This window comes from Canis lupus, chromosome 10, assembly GCF_011100685.1.
Source record: "Canis lupus familiaris isolate Mischka breed German Shepherd chromosome 10, alternate assembly UU_Cfam_GSD_1.0, whole genome shotgun sequence".
In the NCBI taxonomy this organism is placed as follows: Eukaryota; Metazoa; Chordata; class Mammalia; order Carnivora; family Canidae; genus Canis; species Canis lupus.
The window spans coordinates 13,465,043-13,486,092 of record NC_049231.1 but is presented as its reverse complement, the minus strand read 5'-3'; the positions used below and the strand labels follow the sequence as shown (position 1 = coordinate 13,486,092).

The following is a 21,050-nucleotide window of genomic DNA, read 5'->3' as shown; positions in this document are numbered from 1 at the left end:
CTGTCCCCTGCCCTCCTCCCTTGAGTGGGATAATCCATAAGAGAAAGAGCTAGAGCTAGAATGTCAGTTTTATAACTAAAAGTGGAGCTCTCCTCAATGGATGACACTGTCCCTTGTCCATATCATATGCTGGGATGCATGCCATCGGGTTAGCCTGCGTATACATATGGACGTACACTGGGCGCATACGAATCCACACGCTTGTGTTCTAAGTTTCGCAAACACAACTAAGGACTACAGCTTTCTCGGGAAGGAGATTTCCTGAGAGATCAAGAAAAAACCTCATATAATGTCACTTGAAATGGGCCCTGGAAGACAGAGTTTCAGTAAGCATAGTGAGAGGATGGAATCAGAGGGGCAAAGGACGTAAGAGTTGGGTTCTACAAGCACTGTCGACGTGGGCTGTGGCGTCGGGGGTTGAGGAGAGCTGTGGAGAGCTAGCTGGTCAGGAGACGGGACTCTAGACCATCCTGAATCTCCGTATGTTTTGCAGCAAGACGGACGCTGTGTTTCAGGGCAACAGCTCTGTTCCCGGTGGAGATGGGGGGCGGTTTGGAGGGGCGATGGACGAGGTGGCGGGGATGAGCCTCAGGTTGACAAGAATGTTGAGGTAAAGGCTAGCTGAGGCGGAGGACGGGACCACAGCCTGGGGACATGGGGACTAGGTGGCCAGTGGGACCACATAGACTGGGAATTGGGGATCTGTGAGAGGATGGGGAAGCCAGGAGAGGGGAGTTTCAGGGAGAAAACAGTGAACACCATAAAATACTGGGTGGAAGCACTAATAAATTTTGGGAATTGTTAGTCCTTTCTCGAGTGGTATTAGCATATCAAAAGAGTGATTAAAAAAGCACCCAAACAAACCCAGTCTTGTGGCTGGGAGGAAAAAAGAAGCAAAAGCAATGCAATTTGCCAACTTTTAATATGTAAATACTCTCTAATGAGGCCTAATGTTTATTGGCAATAAACCTTAAAACCCTTAGTTTGCCAACATGCTGTCAGGCTATCTCAGAAACGATGAATGGTATTTTTTTTTTTTTTTCAGTTGTCAGGGCTAATTGGGATTCCAGCTCATTTGTGACGGATACTACACGGTTCCAGAAAGCCTCTTAATCAAGTTGGCACGGGATGAATATCTGCCAAGAAATGCCCCTAGAGTCCTGTCCAACAGCTGTCTGTACCCTCCTCCTGCCTATTGGGGCCCCTCCTGCAAGACCAGGCCAGTCCTCCGCCCCGGACCCACCAGCTCTTCTAACTACGACCCATCTCACACCTGTGTTCACCTTCCCATACGTCTACCCGTGGCCCATCTTCTGTCCATGCTGACGGTGGAACACATAGCTCATTAATTACAAGCCATAGCTCTAGGTCTATTTTATGCTTTTAGGGCGTATGAATTCTGATATACGACTTTTTAGAAAATATGCACCTTTCTAGAATTACAGCCTAGCTTATGATTGTATAAATGTGACTTGGTGCTTGGGTTTGATAACAAATAGATGCAGAGACCTAGCATGAAACAGTCTTCCCCACAACACCTGCAGTCAATGGAATCTATTGCCATAAAGGACTCCTATTTGTATATAATAATTTATTAGGACACTTGGCTGGCGTCAGCCTCCAACTCTTGGTTTCAACAATGGTTCTGATCTCAAGGTCTTAGGATCAAGCCTTGCATCTGGCTCTGCACCCAGCGCGGAGTGTGCTTGAGTTCCTCTCTCCCTCTTCCTTTGCCCCCCCCCCCCCGCCAGCTCCTTCTCTCTCCCACAGAAATAAATAAATCTGTAAAAAAATAATTTCCATTTCTAGTATACTTGGATTCACGTTCTGAATGACTAGCTGACCTTGACAATGAGTCTCTAAAAATCAGTTTTATTCCTTAGAAAATAGAGATATGTAAAAGTAAGTCCTAAGATTACTGCGAAGGGAGACAAGGCATCTGGGGGAATGAAGCACAATGCCATGCACGCTTGTAGGTTCTAGGAAAAAAAAGAAACTTTTATGTTATTTCGGCATTCAGCTAAAACCCGGCAAAACATCTCTGCGTACGCTTCTCTGTAAAGAATCTTATTTTGATAAACACAAAACTCGAGACCATACAGGACACCCATTTTATTATATTTAAAAGTGCAATATGTATTACATTTCAGGATGGAAAAGAAGCAAAAAGAACCCCGGCCACTTACATTGTAATAAGAGAAGGATTGCCTACAAATGCTTTCTCCGGTATCGACTTGATATTGTTGCTGTGAAATCCTCTAGAAAGAGAGGGAAACATTTGTTTTAAGACAATGCCATGGAGGGTGACATCATGTAACAGTACCCCCTTCCGGTGGCAATGATCACCATCTTCGATAGCCAGAGGATAAGGCTCATTTCTTCTACGTGTTTCGAAGCGCATGTGCTCTCTAGGAGGAAAAATCGCAAGCTGTCATCTTGAAAGAGGAATAAAGAACCTGAAAATAACAGTGGTGCTTTATGGAAACTTACACCCTAATGTCATAAAAGGAAGACTCATCTGTTTCCATCCAGGAGGGCATCGCCGTATAACCACTTGGGAAAGGGGGAGCCATTGCTGGAGAGAGGATTATGATCACTCCTCTGACCCCATATGAGGAGACCAGAAAACAATGTTGGCCTAAGCTGCTGTCAAGTAGAGATTTAAGTAATCGCCTTTTGAGGACAAGGTGTCCTGAGCTGAGGGAAGGCGCTCAGTGCGTCGGTCTGAGCACACTGACCCTCCTGTGGGTCCCATGTGGGCCGCGGCTGGAACGAGGTGAGGGCCGGGCCGTAGTTGGGCTGCGGGACCACAGGCCGGAGGGTTTCCCAGTCAAGCCACATGTGCGGGTTCCCGAGGGAGACCCCACCCCCGCCACCCTGCAGGCTTTCTCTTCCAACGGGCTCTATTGTCTACTCCTTTAGCTGTGTGTCTTACTTCCCTTGGCCAAGAGAACAGCCTCCATGTCCTTTCTGAGCTCTGGAACATTCCTTATGTATGTTATTTATATTTTTAGATACGAAGAAGAGCTAACTGAATGGAGTCCTTCAAAGACAACGTATGCAACCTAACAGTTGAAAGCTGGCTTAACTCTGGTAAAACTGTGGGTCTGTAAAAATTAAACATGATTCACCAAGTATCTAAAGGATAGGAAATGACGTAGGTGAAAGCACCGAGCGCGGTACTAGACACATGCATTTCATTTCTCTAGTCCTAGACCTACATGACCTTAAAAAGCTTGTCTTTCAAAATACTCAGCAGGCAGCTGAATTCCATGACAGTTCTCTATAAACGTGTGAAGTGTATAAATGTAGGGGAATATAGCTGAGGAAGAGAGCATGATTCAGAGAACTATGTATTTTTTTCTCATATACGTATATTCGAGAAATCCATTACATGTCTAAAAAAGATGATCTGATGTTTGTTGGCAGTAGAATAAAATATATTTTAAGCGTACTTAACCATCATTTATACAAACGTTGAAAACCTTCTCGTCAGTCATGCTCTGTACAAAAATCAAACATATTTTAAAGTGAATTCACGAAGAATAGACTTTTCCCATTAAATCTGTCCTAAATACTCACAGTTCTTTAAGGTTGGAGAGTGTCCTGATGGCGGTGGGGAATTCATCAAGATTATTATAATTTAAGTCTCTGCAAATAAGTAAACAGTATTTTCAGTTTTTAATTTAAAAAATTCATGCATACGACACATATGGAGACAGCTGACATGCTCTTCCAAGGGGCCACCGAGGAAAGCTCTCGTTCCTTCTCTTCACGGAGAGAGGGTCTGGGCTTGCTGACGGAGCCCTTCACCAGCGTCTGGCTTAACATGGTCATCACACGGCTCAGGGCACCGAGGTGTTGACAAACAGAGGGGGCCTAGAGCCGTGGGCAGGGCTGGCCCAGCAGGAGGGGGCCGGGGCCAGGCTGAGGGGCCAGGCTGAGGGGCCTGCGACCAGCTCTTCCCCCGAACCTGGCTCAGCACTCCTCCTGCCTCCCCTCCCAGCTCCTCCCCCATTCCCACCTCACACGCTGACTTTCCCCGTTGCTTTTCTGTGTCCCCTGAAAGGGCACCTCGGAGGGCTGCTCTGTCCCTGAGGCCTGCAGAATGCCCGGGATTCCCCAGCCCGCGTCCTCAGAGGCTTCTGTGCTACGGGCCCTCCCAGGAAGGGCATGAGGCCTAGAATTTCTGCAGGGTCACAGGACATGATTCAGACCAGGAGTAGGTTTTCCTTGTCCTTTGAGGCCAAGCTCCATGTTACCCCCCCCCCCCCCCCCCCCCGCCACGCAGACACAGCAGGGCCAGGCCGTTTCAACCCCTCGTTTCCCTAGCTGTCCTGACACCAGTGGCTTTTCAGTCCCATCACTCAGACTGACTCCGCCTCGTATCTACAGCTTCGGATGGAAAAGCCATTGCGTCCTGGGCTCGGGGGAATGGCAGGTGTCCCGGATGACGCAGAGGGACCTTTGGGCCAGCCGATCAGATATGCTCAGATCTTCCTCTATGGGGAAGGACCGCTTTTGAATTTTAAGGGAGATCATCTGACCGAGGCAAGCATCGAGAGCCCTGCTTGTCGGGCACGAGCCATCCTTAAGCGGTAGTGCCGCCAGGAAAACTGTGTCTGTTGTGGACATAAATTTTCTTCCTGTTTGTGAATCTCTCCAGATGCTCTGTTTTGATTAAACGAGGACTGGGTCCTTATAAATGACTTGGGTCTCTTGTGAGGGAAAGGAAGAGGTTGGGAGGAACCAATGTACTGATGCTCTGTAGCCCTGGGCAAGGTGCCGGGGCGGGGCGGGGGGGGGGGGGGAGTGGGTGGCGGAGGGCAAGGAGACTCAGATGAATTTGCCCTGAAATGTTTTACTCCTCGGTATTTACATGAAACCAGGTCCTCATCTCAACCAAGGGCGGGGGAGGGAGACTATTTATGGAAATACCTTGAAAGCCAGCATTGGTTTTTGTTCCTCCTGCGTTGGAAGGGACGGGAGGGTGCTTTCCACTACTAAGATCCCGCGCCCAGCCCTGCGGCCCCAAGAGCCCCAAGTGTTTTCCAAGAGCTCGCAGGGACGGCTGCCCAAGCCCCTACATCGACCTCAACGGTCTGCCTGGTCCGCCTGGGGAGCTCCATCTGCGGCATCTCCCCACGAGGGTGGTGCTTCCCTCCCAAGAGGGAACACAGAGTGGCTTCAGCAACCTTGGGCGGGAGGCCATGAGCACCCAGGGGCCTCGAGAAGGCCACCAGCCGCGGGTGGCCCGTCGGGAGATCGTCACACCCGGACCCGATGAGCAGCTACTCCGAGCACGTGCAAAAACTAAGCTCCAGGTGCAAGTGGCCGACAGGCTCCTTGGCCCCACAGGAGGTGGGCTTTGGTGTCTCACCCCACAGCCTGCCCAGAGCCAACCGTGTGGGTTCGGTGGTGCTGTGTGGCTTATTGCACTTGAGTGTTAACAGCTTGGGGGCAGGAGGGGCACAACTGGAAGCACGTGCCCTGCTCTAGACACTCCGGGCGCTCGCTGCCTGTCTCCTCACTAGGGCGGTGGGGGGTGGCTGGCCCGGGGGGCCCCGGGGCTCAGCGCTGGACTGTCTCTATGAGGTGCCAGCTCAGATCTGGGCTTGTGCCCTGACCTTTGGAAGCAGTGCGCACGGGCAAACACGGATGTCCGGGCCAGGCTAGAGCAGAAGCGAACCCCAGCCATGCAGCCGCCTAGATGTGTCACGCTGGCAAAGCGACTTCACCCGACTAGAGCTTAGCATGGAAGGCTGATAGCTGCTCTCACGGGGTGCACGTGGGGTCAGCTGAACCCGCGCACCTGGCTGTGCGATCCCTGGAGGTGGGTGCACCCGACAAATGGTAGCCGTTACTCCTTTCTCGTGTGCACTTCTGCTGTCTGTTAGGGGGATCCCTGCTCATCTCAGATGGGAGAGCCCTGATCGGAGAGCACTCGCCTGGGCGGAATCCTCGTGGGGGGTGCAGGGAGGAGCAGACTCGCGAGGAGTTGATCCCTGACACCCACAGCCCACGTTCCTCAGCAACCCGTCGCTGCTCGGCTGAGAACATCTCATTTAGCTTATAACGGCCCTAACTAATTTACCACCCTCGTCCCATTAGAATGAAATCTCAGTTTTGCTACTTAGCTGCGTGTGCACGCGCGTGTGAGGTGAAGCCACCGTAAATATCTGTTCAGAGCAATTAACCAAACCAGACAGCAGGTTTGGCTTTAAGGCCATCTTGATTCTTTCAGAATACTCATGAAAACACTGAAAAAAGGAAACAAATAAAAGGTCAACTCACAAAGTCTCTAGGCTGTGGAGCCCATCAAAGCATCTCTTTCCCAGGGAGTGAATTCTATTGTTATGGAGATGCCTGTAGGAGAAGATACAGACACAGTCAGGAAGGCGTGCGCGTGGAAACTTCGCGCATTCTGATTGCTTTCATAAAAAGCAAGAAACTTAGAGAGAATGCATTCATTACATAGAGGAAATGCTTTAACTTAAAAAAATTTTTTTTCCCTGAAAGGCCAACTGACCCATCCACTCTCATCGTAGATGAGTCTGTACCATAGAATTAATTAATTAATTAATTAACTAATTATTTTTATTTTTATTTTTTATTTTTGTACCATAGAATTTTTTTTAAATTTTTTATTTATTTATGATAGTCACACACACACACACACAGAGGCAGAGACACAGGCAGAGGGAGAAGCAGACTCCACGCACCGGGAGCCCGACGTGGGATTCAATCCCGGGTCTCCAGGATCGCGCCCTGGGCCAAAGGCAGGTGCTAAACCGCTGCACCACCCAGGGATCCCTGTACCATAGAATTTAATAGGCGATGACAGTCTTACCTTTTGGGTCTGAGACATCAAGCCGCGTCGAGTAGCATGGGCAACACGACCGATACAGGGAAATGCAGGTTGTTAACATAGCTTTGGGACGTCGGGCGTTAAGCAGAGATTCTGGTCATTATTGACAAATGAAGGATGGAGGGAAAGTCCTAGCCTCCCGAGCCTATTTTCTCTTACAGTTGCTGGCCTAGAAAGGGCCTCATTCCTGGGGCGGGACCCAGGCAACAACAATTTTAGCCACAGGGGATGGTGATCAGGTTTTTTTTTTTTTTTTGGCTGCCCAAGGAGATCAGTTATCTCGACGCAGTATTAATGCGTATGATTATCATCTCTGGTTCCCTGGTGAGTCAGTTAAGTCAGGGCCAATGAGAACAGCTGTGCACATGACTGAAAACTGGTCTAAGACCGAAGGGATTTTTGGAAAATGGGCCTAAGGAGCAGAGGGTGACAAAGAATCGCTGGATCTTTGCAAATCCACTCCTTCAGGCGGGGGAGAAAATTAAAGCACGGCCCCAGCTTCTGGTGGGTCAGGAGCATCACGTTCACATGCGTGAGTCAGAGCAGAAATTGGCCAATATCACCCCAGGTTTCTTGTCCTTTAGATTAAGGTTCTGTTTGTGTGTTTTCCCAAAGATCTTATTTATTTGTTTGTTTTACTGAGGGGGGCAGGGGGCGGAGGAGCAGAGCGGGAGGAGAAGGAGGGGAAAGCACCCCCAGCAGACTCCGTGCTGATGCACAGCCGAGCCTGGGGCTCGGTCGCATGACCCTAAGATCACGACCTGAGCCAAAACCAAGAGCTGGACACCCGACCGACCGAGCCAACCCGGCGCCCCAACTGAGGTTTTTGTTCTAATAAATCGATGTGGGTTTCATGTGAGATCTTTGTGACATTTATTGAAGATCTTCCACATGCAACACATGGGGGAGGGCACTGAGGGTGCCTAAAAAGATGGTTATTATTTTTCAAACTATGACCCATTTTGGTTTACTTAACATAATGAAATCTCAACCCATCGGGGGGAGGGAAAAGCCACATGAATGCACAGCTCTCTGTCAACGCTCTGTCCCTACCTCCCTTCCCTTGGGAGGAGCTCAAAAAGGATTTTCAAGCCTACATAACACGAAGGGCGCATTGCAATTTGGCCTGAATTCTAAGTATTGCCAGAAATGAGGAGCTTTGATTCCCCGCAGTCCCAGGGCCAGCGGGCGGTGGGCGACCGTCGGGGGGCCAACCGTGAGCTCCGGGACACAGCACTGCTGTGTGGCGCCCAGCAGCTGCGCACTGCATGTGGCCCGAAAGTCTTCATGCAATGAGAACAGTCGTGAGTCGTTTGGGGGAGGAGCTCGGGGGGTTTTCCTCCCTGTAAACATCCCTACTCGAGGTCCGAAGGACCAGCACTTGGGGCCAGTGTCCCGCGGTGCAAATTCAGAAAGTGGAGAGAGAGAGAGAGAGAGAGAGAAAGAGAAAACTTACAGAACCACCAAGCTGGAGAGGTTCCCAAAGGCATAGTCTGGGATGTGGCGGATTTTGTTCAGGGCCAAGGTCATGGCCTGCAGGGCTGGCAAACTTCTGAAAGCCTGCACGGGGATCTCGGTCAGCGCATTGTCATCCAGCCACAGGTGGCGCAGGGCGTGCAGGCCGCTGAAGCAGCCGGGGGGCACTGCGCTGATGTGGTTGGCATCCAGGCGCCTGGGGAGGAAGACAGAAGGCTGGTGACCAGGGCCAACCTGGGCAGGACGAGGACTTGGAGGCAAAACCATCCCCGTGTGATGAACAAGAGGGCGTGGGGCGCGGTGGCTCTCCCGGTGGGCCCTCCTCGCGCCGCCCGGCCACAGCTGCTGGGGCCACGGAGACCCCCGGGCTCTGATTCCCTCCAGGCAGGTGGGTCACACGCCTCTGTGCACGGAAGTGGCCCCTGGGCCACGGTCTGTCAGGTGTCCCCGCTGACGCCGGGAGGTATGCCCCTTGCCCTCCCCTCACCCCAAGCTGAGTACCTGCCTTTGCTTTCTTTTTCTTTCCTTTCTTTTTTTTTTTAAAGATTGTATTTATTTATTTATTTATTTATTTATTTATTTATTTGAGAAAGAGAGTGAGCCTGAGGAGGAGGAGGGGTAGCAGGAGAGGGACAAGCAGCCTCCTCCCTGCCCCAACTGCAGGGCTCGACCCCAGGACCCTGAGATCGTGACCCCAGGACCATGAGATCATGACCCCAGGACCATGAGATCGCGACCCCAGGACGGTGAGATCATGACCCCAGGACCGTGAGACTGTGACCCTAGGACCCTGAGATCATGACCCCAGGACCGTGAGATCGTGACCCCAGGACCATGAAACCGTGACCCCAGGACCCTGAGATTGCGACCCCAGGACCATGAAGCCATGACCCCAGGACCCTGAGATCGCAACCCCAGGACCGTGAGACCGTGACCCCAGGACCCTGAGATCGTGACCCCAGGACCGTGAGACTGTGAACCCAGGACGCTGAGATCACGACCCCAGGACCATGAGACCGTGACCCCAGGACCCTGAGATCGTGACCCCAGGACCGTGAGACCGTGATCCCAGGACCCTGAGATCGTGACCCCAGGATCGTGAGATTGTGACTTCAGGACCATGAGATTGCGACCCCAGGACCCTGAGATCATGACCCCAGGACCGTGAGATTGTGACCCCAGGACCCTGAGATCATGACCCGAGCCCCCAGCAGATGCTTAAAGGGCCGAGCCTCCCCGGCGCCCCTGGGCCTCTGCTGTGCAAACACACAAACTCACCATCCCACTGCTTTGCCCACCGAGCTGTGGGTGAGGATCGGGGGTCATGCAGGCTGCAGGGCGAACCCGCAGTGAGAGAAGATGCAGCCCCCCCCCCCCCCCCCCCCCCCCCCCCCGCCCATTACTCAGCACAGTGCTGAGCGCGCAAAAACTGCCAGCTTTCTGGCTCCTTCTAACCATCTGCATGAGGCAGGTATTTGTTTCTCCCAACATTTTAAATAATAATAAAATTAGCAGCTTTCCCAGCTTTTGCTTCTTTCTTCCACACACCGTTATTTATTTATTTTTTTGCAGGCCATTATGTCTGATAGAGGTCTGGTCCCCAGGCTGTTGCAGCTTCAGAACCAGCAGAGGGAGTGCAATGCACTTACTTCGTCCCTACCCAACAGAAACTCCGGCGGTAGTGACAACGACTGGACTTTTCTTATTGGAAGTTGCAATTTTCTGTAAGGTGCGTGAACAACGGAACCACCACCACTCTGCTATGCTTCCAATGACCCTCACTCACTTTTCCAATTTGTTCGTAAGGCTCACACATTTGTTTGCATTTCCAAAGCTAGGATTTAAAAAAAAAAAGGGTTGCATTTTAAGCAGCCCATGTATTAGGAAGGATTAGAAAATCACAAGTGGATTCTGAAAAATGTTTTAGGAAGCATTTAAGACTAAACAGATGCAGGAGGCACACCAGGATCATGAAATAATCCCTTGCAAACCAAATTTAAACAGTTTAGAAATAGAAGTCTCTCTAGTGGGGAGCTAATCTCTTTGGAAAGCAGCTTCCTCGCTTTTGGTCACATTTGTCACTTCACTCGTCCCCGGCTCCTCCTCTTCTTGACCAAATGGGGACAAGTGATGCCTGGCCCTGGACCAGGTTTTGACAATAACTGAGATAAGGTCACCTGGGATGAATTTGCAGGGTTTGGGGTTAGAGCCCCCTCACGAGCACATCTCCAGGAGGGCAGCGGTCATGGGAGGGAACAATAAATGCAGGTTCCAAGGATCTCAAGGTCCTGCCAATAAACAGAACCCGAAAGGTTTAGGAAAACCCAACGCTGCCTCCTCCTCATGCCTCCAGTGACAACCCGTTCAGCCCGGGTTCAAATCAGAAATGATTTCATCAGGGGGAGGAGGTGATGGTTTTCCTTTGACCAGAAGTGAAGCACGGAGGGAAACTCTCGTAACGACTACACCGATTAAAGACCGGGGACTTTATTTAAATAATACGAGCCTCCACGTTCTAGGTGACAGATTGTAGGATCATGGCCAGTTGCTTATGTGATGCAGCAAGTGGCTTCTAGAGGCCTGAAGATGACTCATCTTAAAGTTCGGTGCAAACGTTGGGGCCCATTTACAGTGAAGGCTCTCAGCGCGAGACAGAGGCCTGTCTTCTTCCAGCCTTAGGTTCCCGCTAACGTCCCTGCTGGATCTCGAAGTGACCCGGGTCTCAGTTTTCAATGTTAATAAACCCATTTCTCTGGATAGATGAATTTATGAAAAAAATTAATTTATCGTTTATAATTTAGGCATCACTTTTTTTCCCCTCGAGAAAAGAACATGATCTGCCTTCCACATTGTAAGCTTAGGGCAATTTTGCACAGTCCTATCCCTTCACGTACCAATACTCCCAGGTGTCCTGAGTGTGGCACTAAAACGGGTCTCTGCCTCAATAGTTCCTTCATATATTTGCAAATGACATATCAGATAAAGGGATAGTTTCCAAGATCTATAAAGAACTTCTTAAACTCAACACCAAAGAAACAAACAATCCAATCATGAAATGGGCAAAAGACATGAACAGAAATCTCACAGAGGAAGACATAGACATGGCCAACATGCACATGAGAAAATGCTCTGCATCACTTGCCGTCAGGGAAATACAAATCAAAACCACAATGAGATACCACCTCACACCAGCGAGAATGGGGCAAATTAACAAGGCAGGAAACAACAAATGTTGGAGAGGATGCGGAGAAAAGGGAACCCTCTTACACTGTTGGTGGGAATGTGAACTGGTGCAGCCACTCTGGAAAACTGTGTGGAGGTTCCTCAAAGAGTTAAAAATAGACCTGCCCTATGACCCAGCAATTGCACTGTTGGGGATTTACCCCAAAGATACAGATGCAATGAAACGCCGGGACACCTGCACCCTGATGTTTCTAGCAGCAATGTCCACGATAGCCAAACTGTGGAAGGAGCCTCGGTGTCCAACGAAAGATGAATGGATAAAGAAGATGTGGTTTATGTATACAATGGAATATTACTCAGCTATTAGAAATGACAAATACCCACCATTTGCTTCAACGTGGATGGAACTGGAGGGTATTATGCTGAGTGAAGTAAGTCAGTCGGTGAAGGACAAACATTATATGTTCTCATTCATTTGGGGAATATAAATAATAGTGAAAGGGAATATAAGGGAAGGGAGAAGAAATATGTGGGAAATATCAGAAAGGGAGACAGAACGTAAAGACTGCTAACTCTGGGAAACGAACTAGGGGTGGTAGAAGGGGAGAAGGGCGGGGGGTGGGAGTGAATGGGTGACAGGCACTGGGGGTTATTCTGTATGTTAGTAAATTGAACACAAATAAAAAATAAATTAAAAAAAATAGTTCCTTCATTTAAGAAGCTCCCCATAAACCACAGTTCTTCTAAATGCCGTGTTTGGAAGTCCTTGTCCACCTGCCTCGGTGGCCCAAACAGCGAGTGGTGTATTGTTCACACCCAGAGGCATTACCTGATTCAATCCTAACAGAAGATCCTAAGGCTAAACTGGAGTATGGAATTCATTATCAGGCCCCTCGTACATGTGGTTCTCACAGAACAAGGTTAAGACTGCTGACAAAGCCGTTGGCAGGGCACAAGTTGTGCCTATTCAGTGAGTAAACAAAAAGATCATATCATGTCAATCTGGTTTGGGGCTGCTGGGCATTTTCTATTCATATGCTTGGAAAATGCAATATTTAAGTGCTGGCGTATAAGAAAAACATCACCACAGAGCATCGAAAAACACAGCTCTGTAATATTACCAAAGATGACAAAGAAAAATGACTGCACTCTATAGCTCCACTTTTTTAAGTGTTTCTTTGCTATTATTTCTATTTCATGCCAAGACACAAAGTGTGTGTGTGTGTGTGTGTGTGTGTGCGTGTGTAGGCAGCTTAAAATCTGAATTAGTGCAGAGATTTGGGACGAGAAACGTCAGGTCCAAGTCAGTGCACAGCAGCTGTGTGTGACCGTGGTCAAATCAATAGACTTCAGCCTTTGCACCTGTAAAATGGGAGTAACAGCTATTTTATAGGGTTGCTTCATGATTAAAGGAACACATACACCAAACTATAAATCGCCTTAATGATTTTAAATTATTATTACTTGAGGCTGGTTACAGTTTGTATTTGTATTTTTATTTTTTGACCATGGAAACCCCTGAGAAAAAAAAAGGTAGACTCAAATTTTGCCTAAAAGTTGGCCAAAAGGAATCCTATGTTGTCGGTGAATTTCGGGTCTGAAAAATGCTACTTCTTTCATTGCTCACGACAGAGATAATTAAGAGGTGTCTGGTCTCTTCAATAAATGGTGCTGGGAACATTGGACATCCACATGCAGAAGAATGAAACTAGACCACTCTCTTACACCATACACAAAGATAAACTCAAAATGGATGAAAGATGGAAATGTGAGATAAGATTCCATTAAAATCCTAGAGGAGAACACAGGCAACACCCTTTTTGAACTCGGCCACAGTAACTTCTTGCAAGATTCATCCACGAAGGCAAAAGAAACAAAAGCAAAAATGAACTATTGTGACTTCATCGAGATAAGAAGCTTTTGCACAGTAAAGGATACAGTCAACAAAACTAAAAGACAACCTACAGAACGGGAGAAGAGATTTGCAAATGACATATCAGATAAAGGGTTAGTTTCCAAGATCTATAAAGAACTTCTTAAACTCAACACCAAAGAAACAAACAATCCAATCAGGAAATGGGCAAAAGACAGGAACAGAAATCTCACAGAGGAAGACATAGACATGGCCAACAAGTACATGAGAAAATGTTCTGCGTCACTGGCCATAAGGGAAATACACATGAAAACCACCATGAGATCCCACCTCACCCCAGTGAGAATGAGGAAAATTAACAAGGCAGGAAACCACAAATGTTGGAGAGGATGTGGAGAAAGGGGAACCCTCCTGCACTGTTGGTGGGAATGTGAACTGGTGCAGCCCCTCTGGAAAACTGTGTGGAGGTTCCTCAAAGAGTTAAAAATAGACCTGCCCTATGACCCAGCAATTGCACTGTTGGGGATTTACCCCAAAGATTCAGATGCAATGAAACGCCGGGACACCTGCACCCTGATGTTTATAGCAGCAATGGCCACGATAGCCAAACTGTGGAAGGACCTTGGTGTCCATCGAAAGATGAATGGATAAAGAAGCTGTGGTCTATGTATACAATGGAATATTCCTCAGCCATTAGAAATGACAAATACCCACCATTTGCTTTGACGTGGATGGAACTGGAGGGTATTATGCTGAATGAAGTAAGTCAATCGGAGAAGGACAAACAGTATATGGTCTCATTCATTTGGGGAATATAAAAAATAGTGAAAGGGAATAAAGGGGAAAGGAGGAAAAATGAGTGGGAAATATCAGAAAGGGAGACAGAACATGAAAGACTACTAACTCTGGGAAACGAACTGGGGGTGGTGGAAGGGGAGGTGGGTGGGGGTCGGGGTGACAGGGTGACGGGCACTGAGGGGGACACTTGACGGGATGAGCACTGGGTGTTATTCTATATGTTGGCAAATTGAACACCAATAAAAAATAAATTTATAAAAAAACAAACAAAAAAAATTAAGAGGTGTCCGCACTTAGACTTACTAGAAGTTACCCTTATTTTTCAGCCTTCAGCATCACAATGACATGTGTGTGCACGTGCACGTGTAGAATCACAAAGGGCAAAGGGTTTTGTTCCCGATACTTTAGCGAGTGGCACATCTTCATTCCAAAGGTAAGGGAGGAGAGGTGACACGTGATAGCACGTTCTCAGAGACACGTCCTACTGGGGGTCTTGGCGTTTAAGTATCTAGCAAGACTGTGAAGACGTAGCACAAAACCTGCACGCTGGTAGGTGTAGCGAACTAAAGCCTTTAAACAACGGGAGTGGACCCATCACCTTTTAGGCAAATAAAACCTCTTCATCATGGTCTCGAAAGGTGTTCTGCAAAGTGATCACTGTATGGAAATGGGACCCCTTTTATGCTCCTTCCGTCACTTATAAATTCTAGCAAACTGATAGGTAAGACATTTCACGCTCTTTTCTATGTGGTAACAACTACGTGCATGTGGTTCCTGGAAAGTGCACTGAATTAGAAAAATCAAGACAAATTGAGTCAAGTCTCCGTCAGTGATTAATCCTGAGATGTGGAGACACACCAATTAATTTCTCCGAGGGTCACTTTTTATATCTGGAGAGCATAACAGGTCACAGAACTGCGGCGGGAATTAAGCGAGAAAACATGTGCAAGTGTTTTGTAAGTAGTAAAGCGCTCTACAAATGACAGGTGTTATTACTTGAGAAAAATCTTCACGTTTAGGGAGTGATAACATTTCCGCCGCCCCCCTCCCCCCCCAACAAAGGTTTCCCGAATTTTTCCTGAAGGTTCTTAACCCTTTGTCGTTTCAAATCTCTAAATGGAGATGGACATATTTTTGAGGGGGTCCTATGGGCTGGCAGGCCTGCCGCTTTTCTAGTCCCCGTAATCCTTCCTACGTAAGGTCAGTAGCTACGCTGCGTGTTTTGAGTCTAGGAAGCCTCCCATCACGGACAAAGGAGCACACACACCTTCTGTGTTAGGCCCGCAAAGGTCAAGAAGGCCCAGAAAGGCCCAGAAAGGCCCAGAAGGTGAACATGGCTGAGGAAAACTATGACATCACTTGGTGCAAGAACAGAATTGTCATCAAGTGTGAGTCTGGGCAGTGTGACCTTGAGGACTACCATCAAGGCCAAGCAGATCTGTCAAGACTGTGGGGCATGTGTTGAAATAACTACCTCTCTGTAGGGAGGCCTTGAGGTTGGAGGACTCCATAATTACCAAAGGGAATCTGCTGCCCAAACTGTTTGGCCAACGGGACTGTCCCTCATGGACCTGGGGTCGTCCCTCCTCGCCGCCGGGAACTTGTCAGGGCCATCCAAGGTCACCCTGACAGGCTTCGGTGCTTTTGAGTATCCAAGGTAGACATTTAGTCTGGATAACTGCGCTAAAGGAGGCCAAATGGACGCGCGGGAGAGAACGTGGTCACTTGTCGGCTGTGGGCCCCACCGTGACTCCATGTGCCCTCCGGGGCGCCTGGGCAGGTGGGGATCACACAAGAGCAGGGATGAATGTTACCCAGTATTATGTGAACTAGAAACAAAATAAAACCGCATGTTCGCTGTGAACGTGCACATGTTACATTACACTCTGTGAGCACGGAGTGTCCTGTGTGATGAAGACTTACGGGCAAGAAAAGCAATCTTTCATGTCAGGCCATGGCAAAAACAAAAACAAAAACAAACAAAACACACAAAAAACCAAAAAGAACATGTAAAAAGCTCATGTTCTTACCTTCTGTCTAAAGATTTTTTTTCCTCCATGATCTTTTCATGTGTAGATGCTGGATTTTACACGTTTTTCTCTTTTAAGAGAAACAATTTGCCAATCTGTTCCCTACTCCAGAAAGGAATTTTTGATTTATCAGTGGCATTACTGTAGGGATTAGAGAAGCTATGAGATCATGCCTGCTATTGTTTTTCCAGAAAAAGGCCCTTTACATCTATCTCATATATGATACCTTGCCAATGTATCACACAGACTCATATCTCTGTTTGAGAATGTTTTTTGATAAGCCACAGACTACAAGGAAGAAAGCGTTAGTCAGAAGATAAGCCGTAGATCTTGGCTAATTCCGCATCTGAGATGGCTGTGCTGATGTCAATTATTAACATAGATGACTTGAGAAAAAAAAGCCAAAAGTGTGAAAATGTTGCAGCTGCAGGTATAATAGAAGTTTATGGGGGTTCTCTCAATCGACACAATTGAGAAGCATGGCGTTTTCATCACTGACCTTTCTGTTTTATTTTATTTTTTATTTTTTATTTATTTATTTTTTTGACCTTTCTGTTTTATATTTGGATGAGCAATTTTCTCTCTAAGTCTAACGGGAATGACTGACTCACTGGCACAGACATTCCTGCATTTTCTGAGACCACTCCGAGCAATCCATGAAGGGTCAGAAGAACACAACCATTTAGTTTATTTATAAAATCTTTAAAAAACGAAAGCATTTTCAGTGATTACCTTGCTTTGCCTGTGAGGTGAAAAGCACAGAGTTCCAAGCTCGTACGTCATACAATCTGATGTGGCAGCTGAAATATTTGTTACGGTCAAGTTCTACCGCTTGGAAATTGCATCGCCCTGGAGCCAGGGGATCACTGGAAATTGAATTTGTCAGGTCGTCGTGATAATACTCTTGGGACAGAATTGTATCGCTGGGAGCTCTTAGAGATGGGATTCATGTTGATTTATAGAACTCCTTATACTAATAGGAGCTGTTTTTACTATTATTTAATATTTGCCGAGTGACCACAAGGTGGGATTTCTCTTTGGATGAGATCCCACCCATATGCTGGCAACGCACGACATGTGTGAATTCACAGGAGCAGCACGAGAGCTGACGTGGGCGGTTCTGTGCCTCCCTTTCTAGTCCCCATCCTATTCGTCGCTACACTTACTGTAAACCAGGAACATAAATTAGTGCTTTAAACTCTGAAAAGGTGAGCAAGTCGGCTCATCTCCGCGGCTTGGGGGGCGAGACAGCCTCCAGTGCCCGGGACAGCAGAACCCTAGAAGCGGGCGAGTGGGCCTGGCCACAGCCACCTAAGGGACCCGGTGTCCGCGGCGCCATTGGGCGGTGACAACTGGGTCTTTTTTTTTTTAATAATAAACTTATTTTTTATTGGTGTTCAATTTGCCAACATACAGAATAACACCCAGTCTTTTTTTTTTTTTTTTCTTTTGAATAACACCCAGTCTTAAAGTCAATTTGCAAGCCTGCTCAGCTCCTCAGGGGTCCCTGCTGCTATGAGTTTTGTATCAGGGCCTCAAGCACCAGGAGCATTCCCATCTCCAGGTTCACTTTTCTCCAGAGAAAACAAAGGCTTTTATTTATTTGTTTTTTTTTTTTTGCCAAGGGCAGCCTTGGTCTCCCAGGCCCATCAGGGCCTGAAACCTGCAGGTCATTCTTTTGGATCTTCTCAGCCTTCCAGCCAATCCTGCACCAAGCCCTCTCCCTTTATCTCCCAAACTCTCCACTGTCTGCTTCAGCCTCTTATCTCTTAACACCTGCGGGGCCTGCAACAGTCCCTGAGCTGCTCCCCTGCCTTTGATCTCTTATCTCTGCAATCACTCCCTGGGCTGTGGCCCGGCTCCTGGGGCGGCCCATCAGAGCTCAGCATCCACCTTATCCACCTGCCCCTCGGTCTCGTCCCATCAGAGCTCAGCATCCACCTTACCCACCTGCCTCTCGGTGCCTCTCCCATCAGGGCTTGCCGTCCACCTTACCCACCGGCCTCTTGGTCCCCGTCAGGCTGTCGCGGGTTCGCCCCCACCCCCCCCCAGGTACTCCGGGGCCTTGTCCCCAGGAGCATCCCCTCCTTCCTGCCCATCTGAATCTCACCAGCCCTCCAAGGCCTCACATTAAGGTCCTTCCTCGAACCCTACTCCCTCCCCCCTTTAAAAAAAAAAAAGTTATCGTGGTACAGTTGACCTGCCCCGTGTCGCCGCCGTGGCTTCAGGCGCACGGCATTGACATTCAACAGCTCTACGGGCTACTCCACGCTCACGACGCTAAGAGCGGTCACCGTCTGTCTGTCACCGTGCCACATTAGGACACTACGACGATCACGATCCCTGTCCGGCCCTCTTCACCTCTGCGACTCGTTTGTTTGATAGTTGGGAATTAGTCCCTCTTAAGCCCCTTTGCCCCGAGCCTGCCCCTTGGGTTCCCAAAGCAGAGACGGGCTGAGACCGTGGAAAGCCAAGTCGTGCGGACACATCGACGCCGAGGCCCCGGAGGAAGCCCTGCGGCGCAACCGCCAGCTCGGGAGGGCAGGTAGGAGAGGCCCGGGTGGCAGGTGAGAGCCTGGCACCTGGGAGAGCCGGGGATGGGGCCACAGCCCCCCAGGGGAGGCTGGCTGGTCCGAGCAGATGCTGAGGACATCACTTAGGGCTTTGGTGCAATAAACTCAATAAATATTTCCTGAGCACGTTTTCTGTAGGTCCTGCTCCGGGTGCTGGAGACCTGATGGCAAACGTGGCAGGCGTGAGCACGCTTTCTAGACGCGTCCATCCAACATTTAAGGAGCTTGTTTCCTAAAGTGCAGCCAGACAATCATCACAAACGAGACGTTAGGTGAAGGGGACTGTATGGTGGGAGGACCTAACCCACAGTTCCCTTTTCCTCGGGAGCCAGGCCGCCTTTCCAGCTGTTTCGACTCAGTCTTTCCTCCACAGCACCCACGTGCGAGACCAGGCCGGTCATCTCCTGCCGCTGCCCCCCCGTGCGGCCCCGGTCCCCGTGTTGCTGGTCTCGGCGACGGGCCTCACTAACACCCACGCGACTCCCCGTCTTCCTGCGTCCTCCGTCGCCAATTCGTTCCCAGTGCCGGCGACTTCACCTATTTCTCAAGCCTGTTTCCATTTTGCCATCTCCACGGGCCCAACCCTGGTAAAGTCCTCCGTCTGCGAGACTGTCCCGGTGACCCAGGCCGGACGACGGCCTTGCTGCCGGCGCACCTCCCGTGGACTCCGTCCGCTCTGGCCACGGACACCAAGGCCTTGGCACCCCCAACGGCCCTCGGGGTGTCGGGCCGGCCGCCTGCTGGACTCTGCTGGGACACCTTGCAGCGCACTTTTCCCGCTTCAGCCCTGTGGCCTTGGCTTCCTGGCTTCTGGCCCTGATGCACGAGGGCCCTGGCTCCCCGACGGCGACCAGTGCCTGCGTAGTCCCTCCGTCTCGAATGTTCTTCCCTCTTGTCTTTGTCTGATCGACTCTCACCTTTGCAGAAGGGCCGAGATACCCTTTCGTGCCTATGGTTCCCGCATCAACAGGGTGGAGACGAGCCCCACCCACAGGCACAGAGGCCGGGGCAGCGCGAGGCCCAGGGAGACAGCGGGGCTCCGCGGGCGCTGCTCAGCAGCCTGCCCCCCTGCCCCTCTCCAGCCACCTGCGGCACCGCCTGCCCCCCTGCCAACCTCCCCGGAGCACTCCGGAGGGCAGGTGTGATTGGCTCGCCCCCTTCCAGGGCTCACTCCCAGGAGCTCCGGCACCCGCGGCCGTGCGCCCATTGTCCGGCCTGCACTCCGGAGGCCGCAAGGTAGCGCGGTGGCAAACGTGCAGATGTGGGAGGTCTTAGCTGAGCCTCAGCCCCGGCCTGACTCCGCTAGGAGCCCGATGACCTTGAGGAGGTCACTGAACCTCTGAGCTTCCGGCCTCCTCCTTGCTGAGGAAGGGAGCATCTCGGCTCGTCCCCGGGGGATGCTGCTTCCAGGACGGAGCCGTGTACACGCGCCTCACCAAGAGCAGGGGCTGCTGCTCCCATGACCCCGGGGGGCTGACCTCCTGGGGCGCTTCTAGCAGCCTTCCCAGGCTTTGCTGCTTCCTCATGTGCCTTTTTGCAATTCTGTCCTGACCTCGCCTACCCCGAGGAGGGGGGACACAGCCCCCCTTTGGCCATGCGCCTTCCCAGTGAGGCCCTTCCTTTGGCTTCTTCAGAGTCTAACGTATTTTCCAAAGGAAGGCCTCCTTTCCTATCACGAGACTGAGAAAAGTGGCATTTTACTGCTCATCGATGACATCCTTGCTCTCGCGGGGCTCTTTATCCAGCTGACAGGACGGTCCCCTCCGGGATTTTCCCGGGGCCCGGGCACAGGGCCCGCTGCAGAAAGCCTCAGGCGGGGGGCCTTGCCGTAAGTGCTCGCATTTCTTGTCCCATACGTGATCCTGAGGACTGTGCCCCAACTCGCAGCAAACGCGCTGTAGGAAGGGCCCCCCTCTGGAAATAGCTTTTGCCTCCTGCTTGCACGCGGGGAGGGAGACCAGGAAACCTTGTCCTCCTGACAGGTCGCTGGGTGCTGGTGTGCACGTGGCTCCGGGAAGTGAGCTCCTCACAGTGCATCAGGCGCACGCCGCGGCCTCTGCAACATCTAAGTCCGCCTCCATCCCAGGCTGTACCTAATATGCTGGCACTTTGGTGGAAAAAAACCAAACTAAATTTTTTTTTTTTTTTTTTACTTACTGGATGTGCCTTTTTATTGCGTAAGCTTGTAATTTTTCTTTCGGGAGACCATCTTAGGTGGAAGGAATAATGTCACTAATACGAAACCATTG

General features: G+C 49.9%; 1 protein-coding gene across 1 annotated transcript in view; it reads right to left on the bottom strand.

The window, feature by feature from the left end:
* The window catches only part of LGR5 (leucine rich repeat containing G protein-coupled receptor 5), a 127,141-nt gene that overhangs the window by 19,177 nt on the left and 86,914 nt on the right, over positions 1 to 21,050 (bottom strand). The window contains exons 5-8 of the mRNA XM_038549570.1: positions 8,325 to 8,540; positions 6,295 to 6,366; positions 3,583 to 3,651; positions 2,187 to 2,258 (exon numbers count right to left, since the gene is read on the bottom strand). Coding sequence (XP_038405498.1) covers positions 2,187 to 2,258; positions 3,583 to 3,651; positions 6,295 to 6,366; positions 8,325 to 8,540 — 429 coding nt within the window. The remainder of the gene's footprint in view (positions 1 to 2,186; positions 2,259 to 3,582; positions 3,652 to 6,294; positions 6,367 to 8,324; positions 8,541 to 21,050) is intronic.